This window comes from Sander vitreus, chromosome 4, assembly GCF_031162955.1.
Source record: "Sander vitreus isolate 19-12246 chromosome 4, sanVit1, whole genome shotgun sequence".
Lineage (NCBI taxonomy): Eukaryota > Metazoa > Chordata > Actinopteri > Perciformes > Percidae > Sander > Sander vitreus.
In genome coordinates, this window is record NC_135858.1 from 21,138,444 (window position 1) to 21,153,238 (window position 14,795).

General features: G+C 40.5%; 1 protein-coding gene and 1 long non-coding RNA gene across 2 annotated transcripts in view; one reads left to right on the plus strand and one right to left on the minus strand.

Annotated features, from left to right (window-relative positions):
* Positions 1-871: 871 nt before the first annotated feature.
* The window catches only part of LOC144517113 (uncharacterized), a 32,576-nt gene continuing 18,652 nt past the window's right edge, over positions 872-14,795 (minus strand). Inside the window, exons 2-4 of the long non-coding RNA XR_013501897.1 lie at positions 7,629-7,890; positions 6,842-6,994; positions 872-1,337 (exon numbers count right to left, since the gene is read on the minus strand). This is a non-coding gene — a long non-coding RNA (uncharacterized LOC144517113). The remainder of the gene's footprint in view (positions 1,338-6,841; positions 6,995-7,628; positions 7,891-14,795) is intronic.
* cdh22 (cadherin 22) overlaps positions 11,312-14,795 on the plus strand; it is a 97,701-nt gene continuing 94,217 nt past the window's right edge. The window contains exon 1 of the mRNA XM_078248983.1: positions 11,312-11,542. Within this exon, the coding sequence (XP_078105109.1) occupies positions 11,312-11,542 (231 nt within the window). The remainder of the gene's footprint in view (positions 11,543-14,795) is intronic.

Here is a 14,795-nt window from a genome sequence, read left to right on the forward strand (position 1 = left end):
AGAAAGACAAAGACAAGCAGTCAGAGACAGAGAGTAAGGAATGGACCAGGGCTACTTTATGAAAAAGAAATTTAAGAAAAATCAATGTACGTAAAGAGAAAGTGAGAAAAAGAATGAGTGGGTGCAGGTTCATTTTAGTATGTGGGTGAAGGCTTTTGAGTTTTGAAGAGTAGAAGCAGTATTGGCAGCATGGGAGAGACTGAATAAGGAAAGGGGAAGGGGGGTGAGATTTGAAGAGAAAGGGAGAGACGGGGGTGGAAAAGCAGCAATTAGTGTAATTAGGAGACCAGCTTTAGCAAGGCACTGACAATATGTCACCTTTCATTATAACCCAAAAGCAAACACAGCAGCCTAATGCAAGGCAGCACCCATTCTCTAGACAGTTCCCTGTGTCAATGCAGATTTTGTTCTCCTCAGTCACGCTCGGCTGCATATCATTGACTTGCCAATACAACATGGGGTTTTGGATTCAGAATACAGAGTCCAGTTGAGAAGCGAGAGACCCAAACAATAGCAAGGTCCAACTAGCATGCTGCCGGTGTACAGGAGGCAGCCAAACAGAAAGCAGCCTGGATCCTTAAACTACATGGGGACTGATTCATTCAGATAGATGAAATGTGTTAGATGTTCGTGCAGAGGTGGTTTGAATTAAGAATTACATGTTGTGGTTAGTTGGAATTGATGTTTGGACAATTATGGCACAAGAACTGAATTGTGCTTTGAAACTGTAGGTGATTTGCATCAACATTTCATCTGACAATTTATAGACTTTGTTAATATATGATTGCTCATTGAACATAATATTATTTTATCTATATCAAATACTGACATACAGTGCACAACATAACTGGAAACATTGAAGTTGCATTTACATTGCAGAAATGTTTATTATTATTGAATGTTTGCCTGTTTAGCAGTCTCATCATTTATGAATATTTGCACAACTTCCATGAGCCAGTACACTTCTACACATGGTAACCCTTTTGCACTCCAGAGAAAACAGTTGTTTCGTAGTTTGTATCCTTTTATGCAATTTGTTTTTATTTTGTCAGTAAAGCAGCAAACAGGCCATTAAAATGTTACCATTGCTAGATAAACATTACATAAACAGACATGTTTTCTGTTGTGCCTTTTTTTCACTCGTCTGTGACATGGCACGGGGCTGCTGAGCCAAGTGACTGTGACAAATTGAGATTGGAAATGACAAAGTAGGCTATTTAATAAGCATGGTGGTGGGGATTGGACTCTGGTGTCGGGTTCACTTGAATAAGCACACTGTCTGAACTCCTCCTGGGCCCGGCTTTGATGGCAGCTTTCATCCATCTGATGGGGAGATTCTGGGAACAGAAGATGGTACAGGGTCTGTCTCGCTATCGCCTGTGTGTGTGTGTGTGTGTGTGTGTGTGTGTGTGTGTGTGTGTGTGTGTGTGTGTGTGTGTGTGTGTGTGTGTGTGTGTGTGTGTGTGTGTGTTTTAAGCTGTGCATGCTTGTGTGTGTGCATAGGGACTTGTTTGAGTAAATGCAAAATCAGTGCACATATCAATCTGAGGCAGAGATATACTGTGGCAAGCGACTGGGCTCTGGGGGGGTGTTGGGGGAGTAAATGTGGCCATGTGTTAACCTCAGGCTATTAACTTCCAAATATAAACTCCTTCCCTCAGATAGTAATCACTTGTGCCAGGTTTTTCTTTTGTCACCAGGCTCAACTGATTTGTCACATGTACTGTATATGTGTAAGAATGTGCAGAAAACACAAGAGGTTAATGAAACATACATCTCAGAAAATAAATATATTTTAAAGTAATACAGGATGGAACTGAAAAACTATAAAGGGGATAGACAAACGGATAGAGAAAAACAGGACAAACAGATAAACCTGCAGAGGGGGCCTAACTGAGGGAACCTGCTGAGACTGTTGAGCAGACAACAGGCGAAAAAGGAAATACAAGAACAAATAAAAGTGACAGTGGAGTGCAAAAGAAGAATATGAGTGAGAAAGATGGTGTGGCTGGGCAGACAGCATAAGAGATGATAGAAAAGTTGTAAGGGCAGGGTGATGGAAGAGAAGACTGAGTAGAAGTCAAAAGAAAAATACTACAAAACAAAGTGACACAGAGAGAGAGTGGAAGGCTGAAAAGCAATAGGTTTTAGAACTTGTTGACAGTGAGTTCAGACAGACAAAGACAGAGAAGGCAAAGAGGTGCATGGAATATAGAATAAGATAGTGAAGGAAGGTGGAGAAGACAACTAATGGTAGGATGGGTGGTGGAGGGACAGGGACAGTATGCTTGTGTGTGTGGTGTAAACGCTTGCAAAATGAAATGTTTATACTTAAAGGACAATTCTGGCGCAAAACGAACCTAGGGTTATTAACAGATGTGTACCCACTCTGTCGCTCTCTGGGACATGTCATGCTAATCAAATGTGTTTGTAGCTTGAAAGATGCTCAGGGCACAGGGAAAGTAAAAACAAATCGCTATTTTGTACTACTAAAAAGGCTCAAAATATCACCTAACTTCAACAGTAGCATAATGAGGGTCCCTAAATGTTAACCGAAGCATTGAGAACTTTGTAATTGTACAGACAGTTTATTGAAAAGATAGATTATAAAGACACTTGTGTTCATGTTTACATGCCGCCGCCGTCTTGAAAACCAGTCATGACTTACAGCTGGCGATGCAAACTAAAATCTAAAGCAATTTGCTCAATATATCTGAAATAATCGCACTTTGCATAACTTGTCTAGTGTACTTACTCAGTGGATAACTGTCCATCTGGTCCCTCCGGTCTGGGTCACCGTCTCCAATTTATTTTCGGGACATGGAAAAAAGTACAGCCCTGTTTATCAGAGAGGGGAAATCTTCAGACTGTACAAAACACTGCGTCTCCTGGGTGTCGCGACGCAACAGGTCCCACTCCGACAAACACTCCTGTTCGGTGGCCATAGCTTCACAATGTCCGCAGGTACACCACCAGTTTCCCGAAGTACGAGGCTCTGTTGCGGCATAGCTCTCTCTCTCTCTCTCTCTCTCTCTCACACAGCCCTTTCACAGAGCTCCCGCAGCTCTTCGTTCAATAAATTGTCTTTACACTTACAATGGAGCTGCTACCCCCGCGACCCGACCCCGGATAAGCGGATGAAGATGGATGGATGGATGGACTTACAATGTTCTCAATGCTTCGAGTAACATGTAGGGACCCTCATTATGTTACCGTTGAAGTTTGGTGATATTTTGAGCCTTTTTGGTGGTATAAGAAGAGCGATTTGTTTTTACTTTCCCTGTGCCCCGAATACTAGTGTTGTAAGCTAATCAGCGGTCCGCGCTAGCTTCTTTCAAGCTACAAACACATTCGATTAGCATGAAAACATGTCCCAGAGAGCGACAGAGTGGGTACACATCTGTTAATAACCCTTAGGTTCATTTTGCGTCGGAATTGTCCTTTAAGTTTGCATTCATTTTCTGTGCATGTGATTGTGTGGATAACGTGTGTGTACATAGTTGTGTCTCTGAGTGAGTGAGTGACTGTCAGTGTCTCTGTGTGTGTACTGTATGTGTCTTAGCATACATTCAGTTTTCTTTCATTATACCAGCCTCCCAGGAAGGAAAATGTTTCAGTGCAGCAGGAGAACACTGCATTTTTGCCTAGCTCCAACACACACAAATATTTGTGGAAAGACATTTTCTGCCAATACAGCATTCATCATTTACAACCAGAGTTAAACAGTGTTTCTGTGCAACAAAAAAAGCAGCCTTGTATATTTCACTCAGTAATTCACAGTACTCATATGCACTCCACACAACTCTCTGAAGTGGCAGCTAATCTGATTGGTCAGGGAAGGCACAATTGAGAGGAGAGCAGGCTAATAGCAGAGCAGAGAGGCACAGATAAGCTTATCATAGTAAAAAAAGAAAAAAAAGAAATCAGAAACAAACTCAAATTGGCCACTGACCAATCAGCTGGTGTGCATCAGTCAACAACAAATCCTTAATATTGAACCTTTTACTAGCTGCAGAAAAATCACAGCAATGGATAAAATTACCTCCAGGTTCCATTTTTTTTTCTCAGTTGTTCAAATATGTTCTATTGTGTGTATTTTATACTGCAGTGTTTTTTCGTTTATTTCATACATTCTTTAGATATAAGCTTCCCAGAATATGGGTCATTTTTTCCCCCATAAAAGAAAGGCATTTCATATATTCTCCCCTTCCCCCTCCATGTTGCATTGCCCCCAATCCCCAACAACTGATCAGATCTGTTTCAAACATTAAACAAAATATTGAATTCATTGCCACATGAAATAGCACTGCCCAGTTGTGCTTTTATGATAAAAAATAGCATATAACATTAGAACAAGCTATAATGTAGACCAAAAATAAATACATTAGTTTCTCAGTCTATAAAGAATGATTATTTCTAAGCTGAACAAAAGATGCAGACAAAAATATGTATTTGGGATAATTCAATAACTTACTTGCTGCTTTGAGACCAGTTTTGCATAGAGCATATTGGCTGCCTCACTCAGCTCTGTCTCTCTTTTGAGGGCACTGTCACTATAAACAACAATGTACAACAACCATTCACCGATTAGCCCATTAAAGATGCTAAATAGAATCAACATTTACCACATTATAATCCTCAAGATACCCAATGTAATGTGATGAAGCCAGTAATCAACAGTATGTAAACACACCTTATATGAATTAAAGGATGATAGTTTCAACACACAATGACCACACAAATATGGCCGCCATAAGATGCACTCTATTCTAATTAAGTTATTAATGTGGTCCAATTAGGAACACAACAGTCATTAGAGCTTTTTAGTTTGGCGTGTTGCCAGAAACATACCCGATCACTAATGAGAAATGTCGGCACACTACTTTCGTCTTATCCACTTGTTTTTGTCCATTGTTTTATTTCACGGGGAAACCGAAGTGTTCCCAAACAGGAGACCTTAATGATAACGGAGGATCTTCAAGCTCTGGCTTCTCTACATTGGCCATGACGCTAGCTAGCGAGAGGCTTGGCTGGGATAAGCGTACTGTGTGCAATGTGTGTGTAAAGCGCTTAAAGTGCATGGCGGAGACTAAACAAACTTCTGGTCCGCCACTTAATATGTTTGTGTGGGAACTTGGAAGGACCGAAAGTCCTGTACCGAAATGGTTCGGTACAAATACATGCACTCGTAACAGTCATGCAACATATCCTTAGTTTCAGGCAAACATCTACAGTAAGCCAAATCAATCACCAACATAACGATAAAGAAGAAGTATCTTTACATCATGTTACACTTTGACAATGACATCATTGTGTGCTGAACAGGAGTTTGGGATGCTCTCTCTAACAATAGTAATGGTAGTATAATATTATACAACAACAGTGTTTATTTTCACTACAAGTACTTTTTAGGCAGTTTTGACTTCAGCACTTGAAAACATATTTTTCAATTTAAAATTACTATTTTATTTAGCAATTATTTAGTTATTTATGTATTCAATTATTGTTTTCTCTCATTCATATTTTTGGTCAGAGCAGCATGTCAGCCAATGAGGACAAAGGGCCCCTGGTCAAATGCATTGTAACACACACCCACACACATTGCGTACTTGCATGCCTGTGTCTATGTGTGTGTGTGTGAGTGTGTGTGTGTGTGTGTGTGTGTGTGTGCCAGAGAAACAGAGAGGGCTGTCTGCCGGCCATTGGCCCCATGCCTATCAGTTCGCAGTGATCAGTCTTGCCTGGCTGTCGTCTGTCCACTGCCAGCTGTCAAAGGGCGTGCTCTGGGCATGCCCAATGATGAGAGGCTGCAGCCATGCTTTATAATCAATCCAGCACTCTAATAGGTCACGTATGGCTGCACAGTGCTCGCCAAAAGCTTTGGATTGGAGAATGAGTAGAGGAGGGAATGGAGAGACATACTGGAGAGGAAAAAGAGAGATACACAGGAAGAGACAGATATGCCAGCCATATTTTCATCATCAACAAGTTTTGCTAGCCACTGCAAGAAAGAGAAAGAGCAGTAATTGACATGTCACTAATCTGCCTCCTTTAGTGAAGGCTTCTGACTCCACTGTAGTGATGCCAAAGTTTGAGTAAAACCAGAACACACTAACATAACTCTCCTTTTCTCTTTCTTCACCTCTGACTCATTAGAGTTCCCTACTAAAAGACCTACATGCAATCATGAGTAAATGTGTACACACTTAATGAAATTCCCCAAGCGGGGAGGCAGAACAGAAGGGGGGGAGTCATTGGAGGAGTGTTTGATTTTGTTTTTAGATACCAAACATTTGGTGCTCAGCAAATGTTTCAGTTTGCAAAGCAACTTCTGGGCCATTGGTGCACGCAGAAAAAATATTTGACACAAATGCTTTCTAATTAAACATACTCAAACTGCCAGCCGCGCTGTTAAGTCATCTACTGTAAGGGAACAAGGAAAGTGTAGATAGGCAAAAATGAATTAATTCTATCCTCCCAATGCTGTTTGCCTTTGAGGCACAGAGGAATAAACAGTATGCTTTCTGTTGCTTTGAAGTTATTACTCCACAGCTCAAAAATATCTAATTAGAAACTTGAAAAGAAATATTTTTTGATCAATGTAAGTGAAGCGAGGGACTTAAGATGAGTTTTCTCTCCTTTTTTGATCAAATATCATTCAAAGCACAATAACAGATTCACAGGTTTTTATCATACTTAAGGTATTTAAATCAGGAGATACTTAATTTAAGCGTGAAATAAATTGAATTAACATGGTGCACAATAGGTTGAAATGTTTGTCTATGGCGATTAACTCCATTGCAATGTTATATTTAGAAGTGGTAATTATAAGGAGTCTAACCAGTGGTGGTGGTGATGAAGGACTGAAGGAAGAGCCTGAAGATCTGGATGGATGTGATGTGAAGCGGGGCTTCTGATGGTGGAAGAAACCTGGGCGCTGGGAATGATGAGAACTGGAGGTGAATGGGGGTTCACTTTCAGAACCCAGAGTCAGCTGATCAAGTTGGGAGAAAGAGAGGGAGAGAGAGAAAATGTAAAGCAAAGTATTATCTAAATAAACGTAGGCTAAGCTTCATATGAATTTTTCAAATTGAGATATAAACCCTTAATTTGAATTTGTTTTGTAATTGACTCTTACTCAATGTGAAGCATTTAGATTAAGTCACGACCCTTAAGAGTGGTCTATTCTGATTTATTGTGTACTAAATAGGGCATGGGTGCAAAATTGTACAGGCTTGCAAGAAGTGATATAATTTACAGAAAGAACATTAAACAATAAAAATCTCATGTGTGTTTCTCGATCCTCGTGATCTGTAGGCACCAGGCAGATGAGCAGGCACCTGCTTGTTTATTGTCAAAGTTCATACCTGAAATATCATTGTGTTAATAACCTGTGTGGGGCTGCATGGTGTTGGCGTGTTGCTACAGGTAACACTGATATGAAACTAAAGATCCAGGAAGTCCAGTTTCTAGAATCTCAGACACACAGTTTTATACCCCTTTCTAGAGATTTTACATCTCTAGAAAGTTACCATGGCAGCAATAGTTTAACTAATTAATCTTGATGATTGCAAGGGGAACAGTAGAATTAGCACAATTTTACATTGCTCACACACAGGGTAATTTACCTGCAATCTGCGTGCATTTGATTGACCATTGAAGTGTGTTCCCCAATGATGCTGCATTGTGAAATAAGTCCTGAATGCAGCAGTGCTACCGTCAGTAGCTGTTTCAACAAAGCTGGCAGACAAGAGAGATTACTAACCCCAGGGTTCTTTGCGTCTCTGGTGGGAGGCAACGCAGCGGACAGACAGGCAGTGATTTGACAGTGGGATGGTCTGTTTGTGTGCAGACAGTCAGCTACTACCTTGGCTTACAGCGACTGTGGAACTGGAGACACAGACATGTTGGAACTTGCTGTTTAACAACTCAACAGGGGTGGCCTGGCTACAGAAGGACACAGCTCTGCCTCAGCAGAGAATGATAATAGTGTGTCATCTCCACTGCCAGGCAGCGTCGATTGGCTATCATCCTCTGCAGGGGCAAGTGGTGGATCTTAGAAACGGGCACAGGGAGTAGTCAGAAGAACCCAGTCACATTCTGTCTCACTTGTGTCAGAGCAAAGCTGCAGAATGCTGGAAAATAAGCCTATTACTGCCAACAAGCACACTCCTACTATTAGTGGATGCAGGCAGTGGCATGTTCAGTGCCGAGGCACACAGTGCACCACTGGTGTTGATCTGCCGTGCCAATCAGTCCAGGGAACAATAGGGATAGTCTGCGTGTGTCCTTAGCTGCTAAATTTTCTCTCTGGAGTTCAGTGTTGTTATGTCTAGTCCTGAAGCAATGTGTATGGGGAATGGGGTTAGAGCAGCCATTTTCTGCCCCCAATGGCTCTTGGCAGGCTCATCGTTGATTACCTGACTGTGAACGTACAAATTTCAGTTAATTGTTCCTGCAGTCGGTTGTGGTCATAAGTTGGTTATAGGGTTCTGTTAGTCTATGTAACGTTCAACCAATTATTATTGTGAAAACAACGGAACGTTTTTGGCTATGTAAAAGTCAAGCTATCTCAGCCTCTTTTCTAATTTCCTCTTTCAGCCATAACAGCATTCTGATGGCCACTTTGGTCCAGACCGAAATATCTATGAATATATATGATAGCAGCACACAAACATGCAAAAGTTAGTTAGTTACAATGTGAAATAGTATTATGACGTGATATGCTCGCACGCTTTCACTTTATGCACTGATAGCAATGCGCCAAGGTACAAACACACCTGGCATTTAAAGGGAATGGGAGATGACACTCTGATTGGTTTATTGCATGTTACGCCTAAAACACACCTATGATTAATTAAGTCACGAAGTACAACCCTTTTGAACCATGCGCATTTTACATTTAACTCAAAGCACTGTTGTGCCTAAGTACAGCCTTATGGAGCCTCTAGCTTGGCTGTATATTCTTGTAAGTCTGTATTTTGCAAGTCTCCCAACATTTGCAATACCGGAGTACCATTCAAGATCAGTATTAGTCACCTTACAAGTTCCACATTATGTGTAATTGCTGCATTGTTACTTAATTGGATGCAACAAATCAACCCCTTGCATCACATGACTGAATACACCGTATATGCGATAACATTACTGATATGTTATATGTGCGATTCCCCACATTATTCCTCCATTAACAACACCAACTGTACCAAGTGAAGGAAGAGGTCTAAGCTTTTTAACTGAACTGTTTGCTGTGGATACTGGACACCCCCAGAGCAGTTGGTTTCCAATACCATGGACATTGCCTTGACCAACAGTCTGAGAAGGAATTATTTCCGGAAGCTCCAAGCACGCTACCAGGCAGGAGGAGAGTGAGATTAGAAGTCCTATCCCAGCCGGCAGAAATACAATAGGTTAAACCACCTGCTGGCCTGGGGAGCTTTTCTTCGACTGGTTTTGCAATCTTCCTTTCTTGAGATCATGAGGCCAGAGACATACTAAATGTTATTGTTTCTCCTTTTTCAGTCATCCGCTTTTTGTTCTGAATGTTTCAAAGAGACCATTAATCACACTCACAGCCACACACACACAGTCTGTCTCGTTCCCTCCTTTAACCTTTCACTCATTATTTCATTTTTCAGTTCTTTCTTTCATTCTCTTTTTTGTCTTGCTTGTTCTCATTTACCCTCCCTCTAACCTCTCTTTCTCTCTGTGTCTCTGCTCCGTCAGCTCTGTCTTTCTGTCTAACCTCTGTGAATGTTTCACAACAGCAGAGGACCGTATCTGCTCCCCCCCTACCGCTCCCCAATGTTTGTCTGAAGTATTAGGGGGTTGTTGCCTTATTGGATAGAATTAATTGATTAATACTTTTATCCAATTAGTGCTCCCTCATGCAATTAATCAGCTGGCTGATGTTGGGGCCGCTCCGTCAGTCGGACGGAAGGCAGACAGATGCTTTGGGTCTGGTGTGTGATGAACAATGACCTCTCTCTCTCTCTCTCTCTCTCTCTCTCTCTTTCCTATTTTGCACACACCTGGTGTCCTGTCCTCTTTTCACTGTTCTCACATCGCTCTCCAGCTCACAGCACATTGTTAGAATTCTTGCTGAACACAAGAAGCGCTAGTGGAAAAATGTTAATTATGTTCAGATAATCAAATAAACCAACATATCATGGGTTTTGTGTCTCAGAACACACATAGGTAAAACAAACATGACCAGAAAGGTGGTGTCTGAGGATTTGTTTGTTTGAGGATTTGTTTTCTTTCTTAATTCATTGCAAATTGCACATTCAACACTATTCATGCTATATGGAATAAAAAAAAAAAAAAAGATGTAATTCTAAACCCTGACTGATTTTGAGGCTCAGAAGGACCTTCAAAAGTATCAAGTAGAAAACATTTACAGATTGAGCCTAAATTGCAATTATAATATCAATTGTCTTTTTGTGTCTTGCAGGTTTGTCCTATTCCTGCCTTTGAGTCACTGATAGAGTTGTCATGATGGCCAATGAAAAACCGTAGGACCTTTGAAGAATGAACTTTCCAAACCACTGGATTGTTCTGGAGGGAAAAACCATCGAAGATCAAAGAAAATCACCAACAGTAAAATTAGTTGGCCTTTTCTCAGTCCAAGGATTCTGCTTCAGGAGGCACAACTATTCATGACTTTTTGAGGAACTGGACTACAGAAGAGTTTCCTTTCTCAAAAAAGTTCAATATACTCATTTTTAGACAGCTTAGTATTAAACCACCTGAAACATGCACCAACCATTGGCCGTGACATGGCTAAAAGTGAAATCAGATGCACTAAAGCAGAAAAAAGGGGCGTGTTCCTCACAGCCATTGTATCCCTGTTTTCCCCTCGTTTCCCCACTGATCAGGGAAATAATCCAATAAAATTTGTTTTTATTGCCTTCAATAATTCAGCTTGAAAGACAGAAAAAAAAAAGTCTGTTTGTTTCACTACTTTAGATCAGAATTGGAAAAAAGTGCTTATAAAAGGTGGGGCAGATACTATCAGAAAATCAGAATGACTGACATGTTACTCAAACAGATACTCTGCAGGTGTTAGGAAGCCAATATGCGCCACATCGTGCCCTGTATTCAGCAGATTACCTCAGATATATTTGTGATCTCATGGATTAATTTTCAAGTTCTTACACAAAGACCTTTTAAGTTTGCCCTTGTGGACCTTTATTTGGTATAAAACTATAACCAAAAAATCTTCTGTCTACATGTACCTTTTATGTTACATGTAGACGCAGGCTCAATTTCTTCCTTTTTTTCTTTTCCTCTTTTTATTTTTTCAAACAAAATGTCTCCTTCTTGGACAGCAGGAGCTTGGACACTTTTGGCAGCATTGGGTTTTCTTAGCTGCTGTAGTTTTGGCTGGTGTGAGGCCTCAAGGACTAGTGGTTCGATCTCAGTAGGGAGTAGACAGGAGGAAGGACCCTCGTCATTGGAAAGAGTGAAGAGAGGATGGGTGTGGAATCAGTTTTTTGTGGTGGAGGAGTACACAGGCACAGAGCCACTATACGTAGGAAAGGTAAGACATTTCATTTTATCATGTAAATATATTAAAAAAACTTTTCTGAAAATCTGATTCCTTGAACGGAAGGGATTTAATGTTAAAAAGGGTGCAAATGTCTGCATGCATCTGTTGCCAGGATTAATACATTCTTTTCTTCTTTTTTTCAACGTTTTTCTTTTTTTTTGCCTTTAACCATGAGCAGAAATCAGATTCCTCCGAAGCAAAAACTGTTCTTGTCCTTAAGAATCAGAGGCCCAAAACCAAAATATACAGCAGCCCCAACAGGCTTCCAATGGCAGATATCTGTTTATGTATTAATTTATTATTTGAGGAGATACAAAAATTCTCATCCATCTTGTTTTATACATAGTGACGCACACAAGTTCAATAAGCCACTAAAATATTTGCAGATAGGGTAATTGTTACTACAATGACATGGGTTTCCATTATTACTGTCTCCTGCTTATAATTGTATCTACTAAAGTGATTCAAAGGGGTTACACAGCCATATTTGAAAGATTTGAGAACTCCACTACTGTAAGTAAGGTCATAGTCTGTTGCATAAACTGTCACTCTCCCATAAAAATATCTATAATAATCCAGTTACATAAAAGAGAATCTTATTTCATGAAATCATTTAAAAAAAAATACAGAATGTTCCTTATTTTGCCAGTGTCCAATGCTGCATTGAAATGTTTTATTAAGATATCAGCACTGTCTGACACATCTACAACAACCTATATCATTGTTGTTAGTAATTTTCCATTACATTAATCTCACCTTAAGCACAATAATTGCATTTCGATGTGGAAAAAACACTGAACATTAAACATTAAACGGTCTAATCCTGTGCATTCCATTTCCAACAATAACCACAACCGGTGCTCAGTGCATTTCAGTTGCAGTTCAAACAGCAGGCTGTGGAGAGCCAACTGTAGCCTACAATGAAGAATTCAAGTACAAAACACTAGTTATGAAGGTGTACAGCTGGACTGGAGTATGCAACAATGTTAGCCGTTCACTGAATAAAACATGTAAACCCCCTGCCCATTTCCAGCATGTGAGGTAATTGGTTTGCATCGCTCCGGGGTTGTGACCCAGGTCGTATCTGATTTGTCATGACCATGGCTCAACCTGTGTTGACTGGCTTGGTTTGAGTTGACAAAAGAATGGTTGAACACAAGTCAGATAACTCTGGTCTGAAGAGGTATAACAGACACTAGCAAATAAAAAAACACGCTGGTCATGGGTTTAAAGGTCCAATATGTAATATATTTACTGTATTTAATAAAAAAATTACCACAATACAGTCAGGTCCATAAATATTGGGACATCGACACAATTCTAATCTTTTTGGCTCTATACACCACCACAATGGAGTTGAAATGAAACGAACAAGATGTGCTTTAACTGCAGACTTTCAGCTTTAATTTGAGGGTATTTACATCCAAATCAGGTGAACGGTGTAGGAATTACAACAGTTTGTATATGTACCTCCCACTTTCTAAGGGACCAAAAGTAATGGGACAGATTAACAATCATAAATCAAACTTTCACTTTTTAATACTTGGTTGCAAATCCTTTGCAATCAATTACAGCCTGAAGTCTGGAAGGCATAGACATCACCAGACGCTGGGTTTCATCCCTGGTGATGCTCTGCCAGGCCTCTACTGCAACTGTCTTCAGTTCCTGCTTGTTCTTGGGGCATTTTCCCTTCAGTTTTGTCTTCAGCAAGTGAAATGCATGCTCAATCGGATTCAGGTCAGGTGATTGACTTGGCCATTGCATAACATTCCACTTCTTTCCCTTCAAAAAAACTCTTTGGTTGCTTTTCGCAGTATGCTTCGGGTCATTGTCCATCTGCACTGTGAAGCGCCGTCAATGAGTTCTGAAGCATTTGGCTGAATATGAGCAGATAATATTGCCCGAAACACTTCAGAATTCATCCTGCTGCTTTTGTCAGCAGTCACATCATCAATAAATACAAGAGAACCAGTTCCATTGGCAGCCATACATGCCCACGCCATGACACTACCACCACCATACTTCACTGATGAGGTGGTATGCTTTGGATCATGAGCAGTTCCTTTCCTTCTCCATACTCTTCTCTTCCCATCACTCTGGTACAAGTTGATCTTTGTCTCATCTGTCCATAGGATGTTGTTCCAGAAATGTGAAGGCTTTTTTAGATGTTGTTTGGCAAACTCTAATCTGGCCTTCCTGTTTTTGACGCTCACCAATGGTTTACATCTTGTAGTGAACCCTCTGTATTCACTCTGGTGAAGTCTTCTCTTGATTGTTGACTTTGACACACATACACCTACCTCCTGGAGAGTGTTCTTGATCTGGCCAACTGTTGTGAAGGGTGTTTTCTTCACCAGGGAAAGTATTCTTCGGTCATCCACCACAGTTGTTTTTCCGTGGTCTTCCGGGTCTTTTGGTGTTGCTGAGCTCACCGGTGCGTTCTTTCTTTTTAAGAATGTTCCAAACAGTTGATTTGGCCACACCTAATGTTTTTGCTATCTCTCTGATGGGTTTGTTTAGATTTTTCAGCCTAATGATGGCTTGCTTCACTGATAGTGACAGCTCTTTGGATCTCATATTGAGAGTTGACAGCAACAGATTCCAAATGCAAATAGCACACTTGAAATGAACTCTGGACCTTTTATCTGCTCCTTGTAAATGGGATAATGAGGGAATAACACACACCTGGCCATGGAACAGCTGAGCAGCCAATTGTCCCATTACTTTTGGTCCCTTAGAAAGTGGGAGGCACATATACAAACTGTTGTAATTCCTACACCGTTCACCTGATTTGGATGTAAATACCCTCAAATTAAAGCTGAAAGTCTGCAGTTAAAGCACATCTTGTTCGTTTCATTTCAACTCCATTGTGGTGGTGTATAGAGCCAAAAAGATTAGAATTGTGTCGATGTCCCAATATTTATGGACCTGACTGTATGTCATCAAATATTAAGGAAACATGCTAAGTTAAAATACTATCTTATCTGACAACAATGCTAAAGCCGGTATTTTCTTCTTTGAAATTTCCATTCCGTGACGGAATGTCTGTTTTTATTTTGGACTGTGTGTTGTAGTCAACTGCTCATTTTGACAACGGGGTTGCCAGACAAAACACGCAAAAACAACGTGCTGGCTGCAGCCATGGTTGCAGCAACCAAACAAACTGGATGAACAGAGATACAGTTGCATGACCAGAGACGTGGTAAATCACAGGTAAATACTGGAAATGCATTTAAAAGATGGA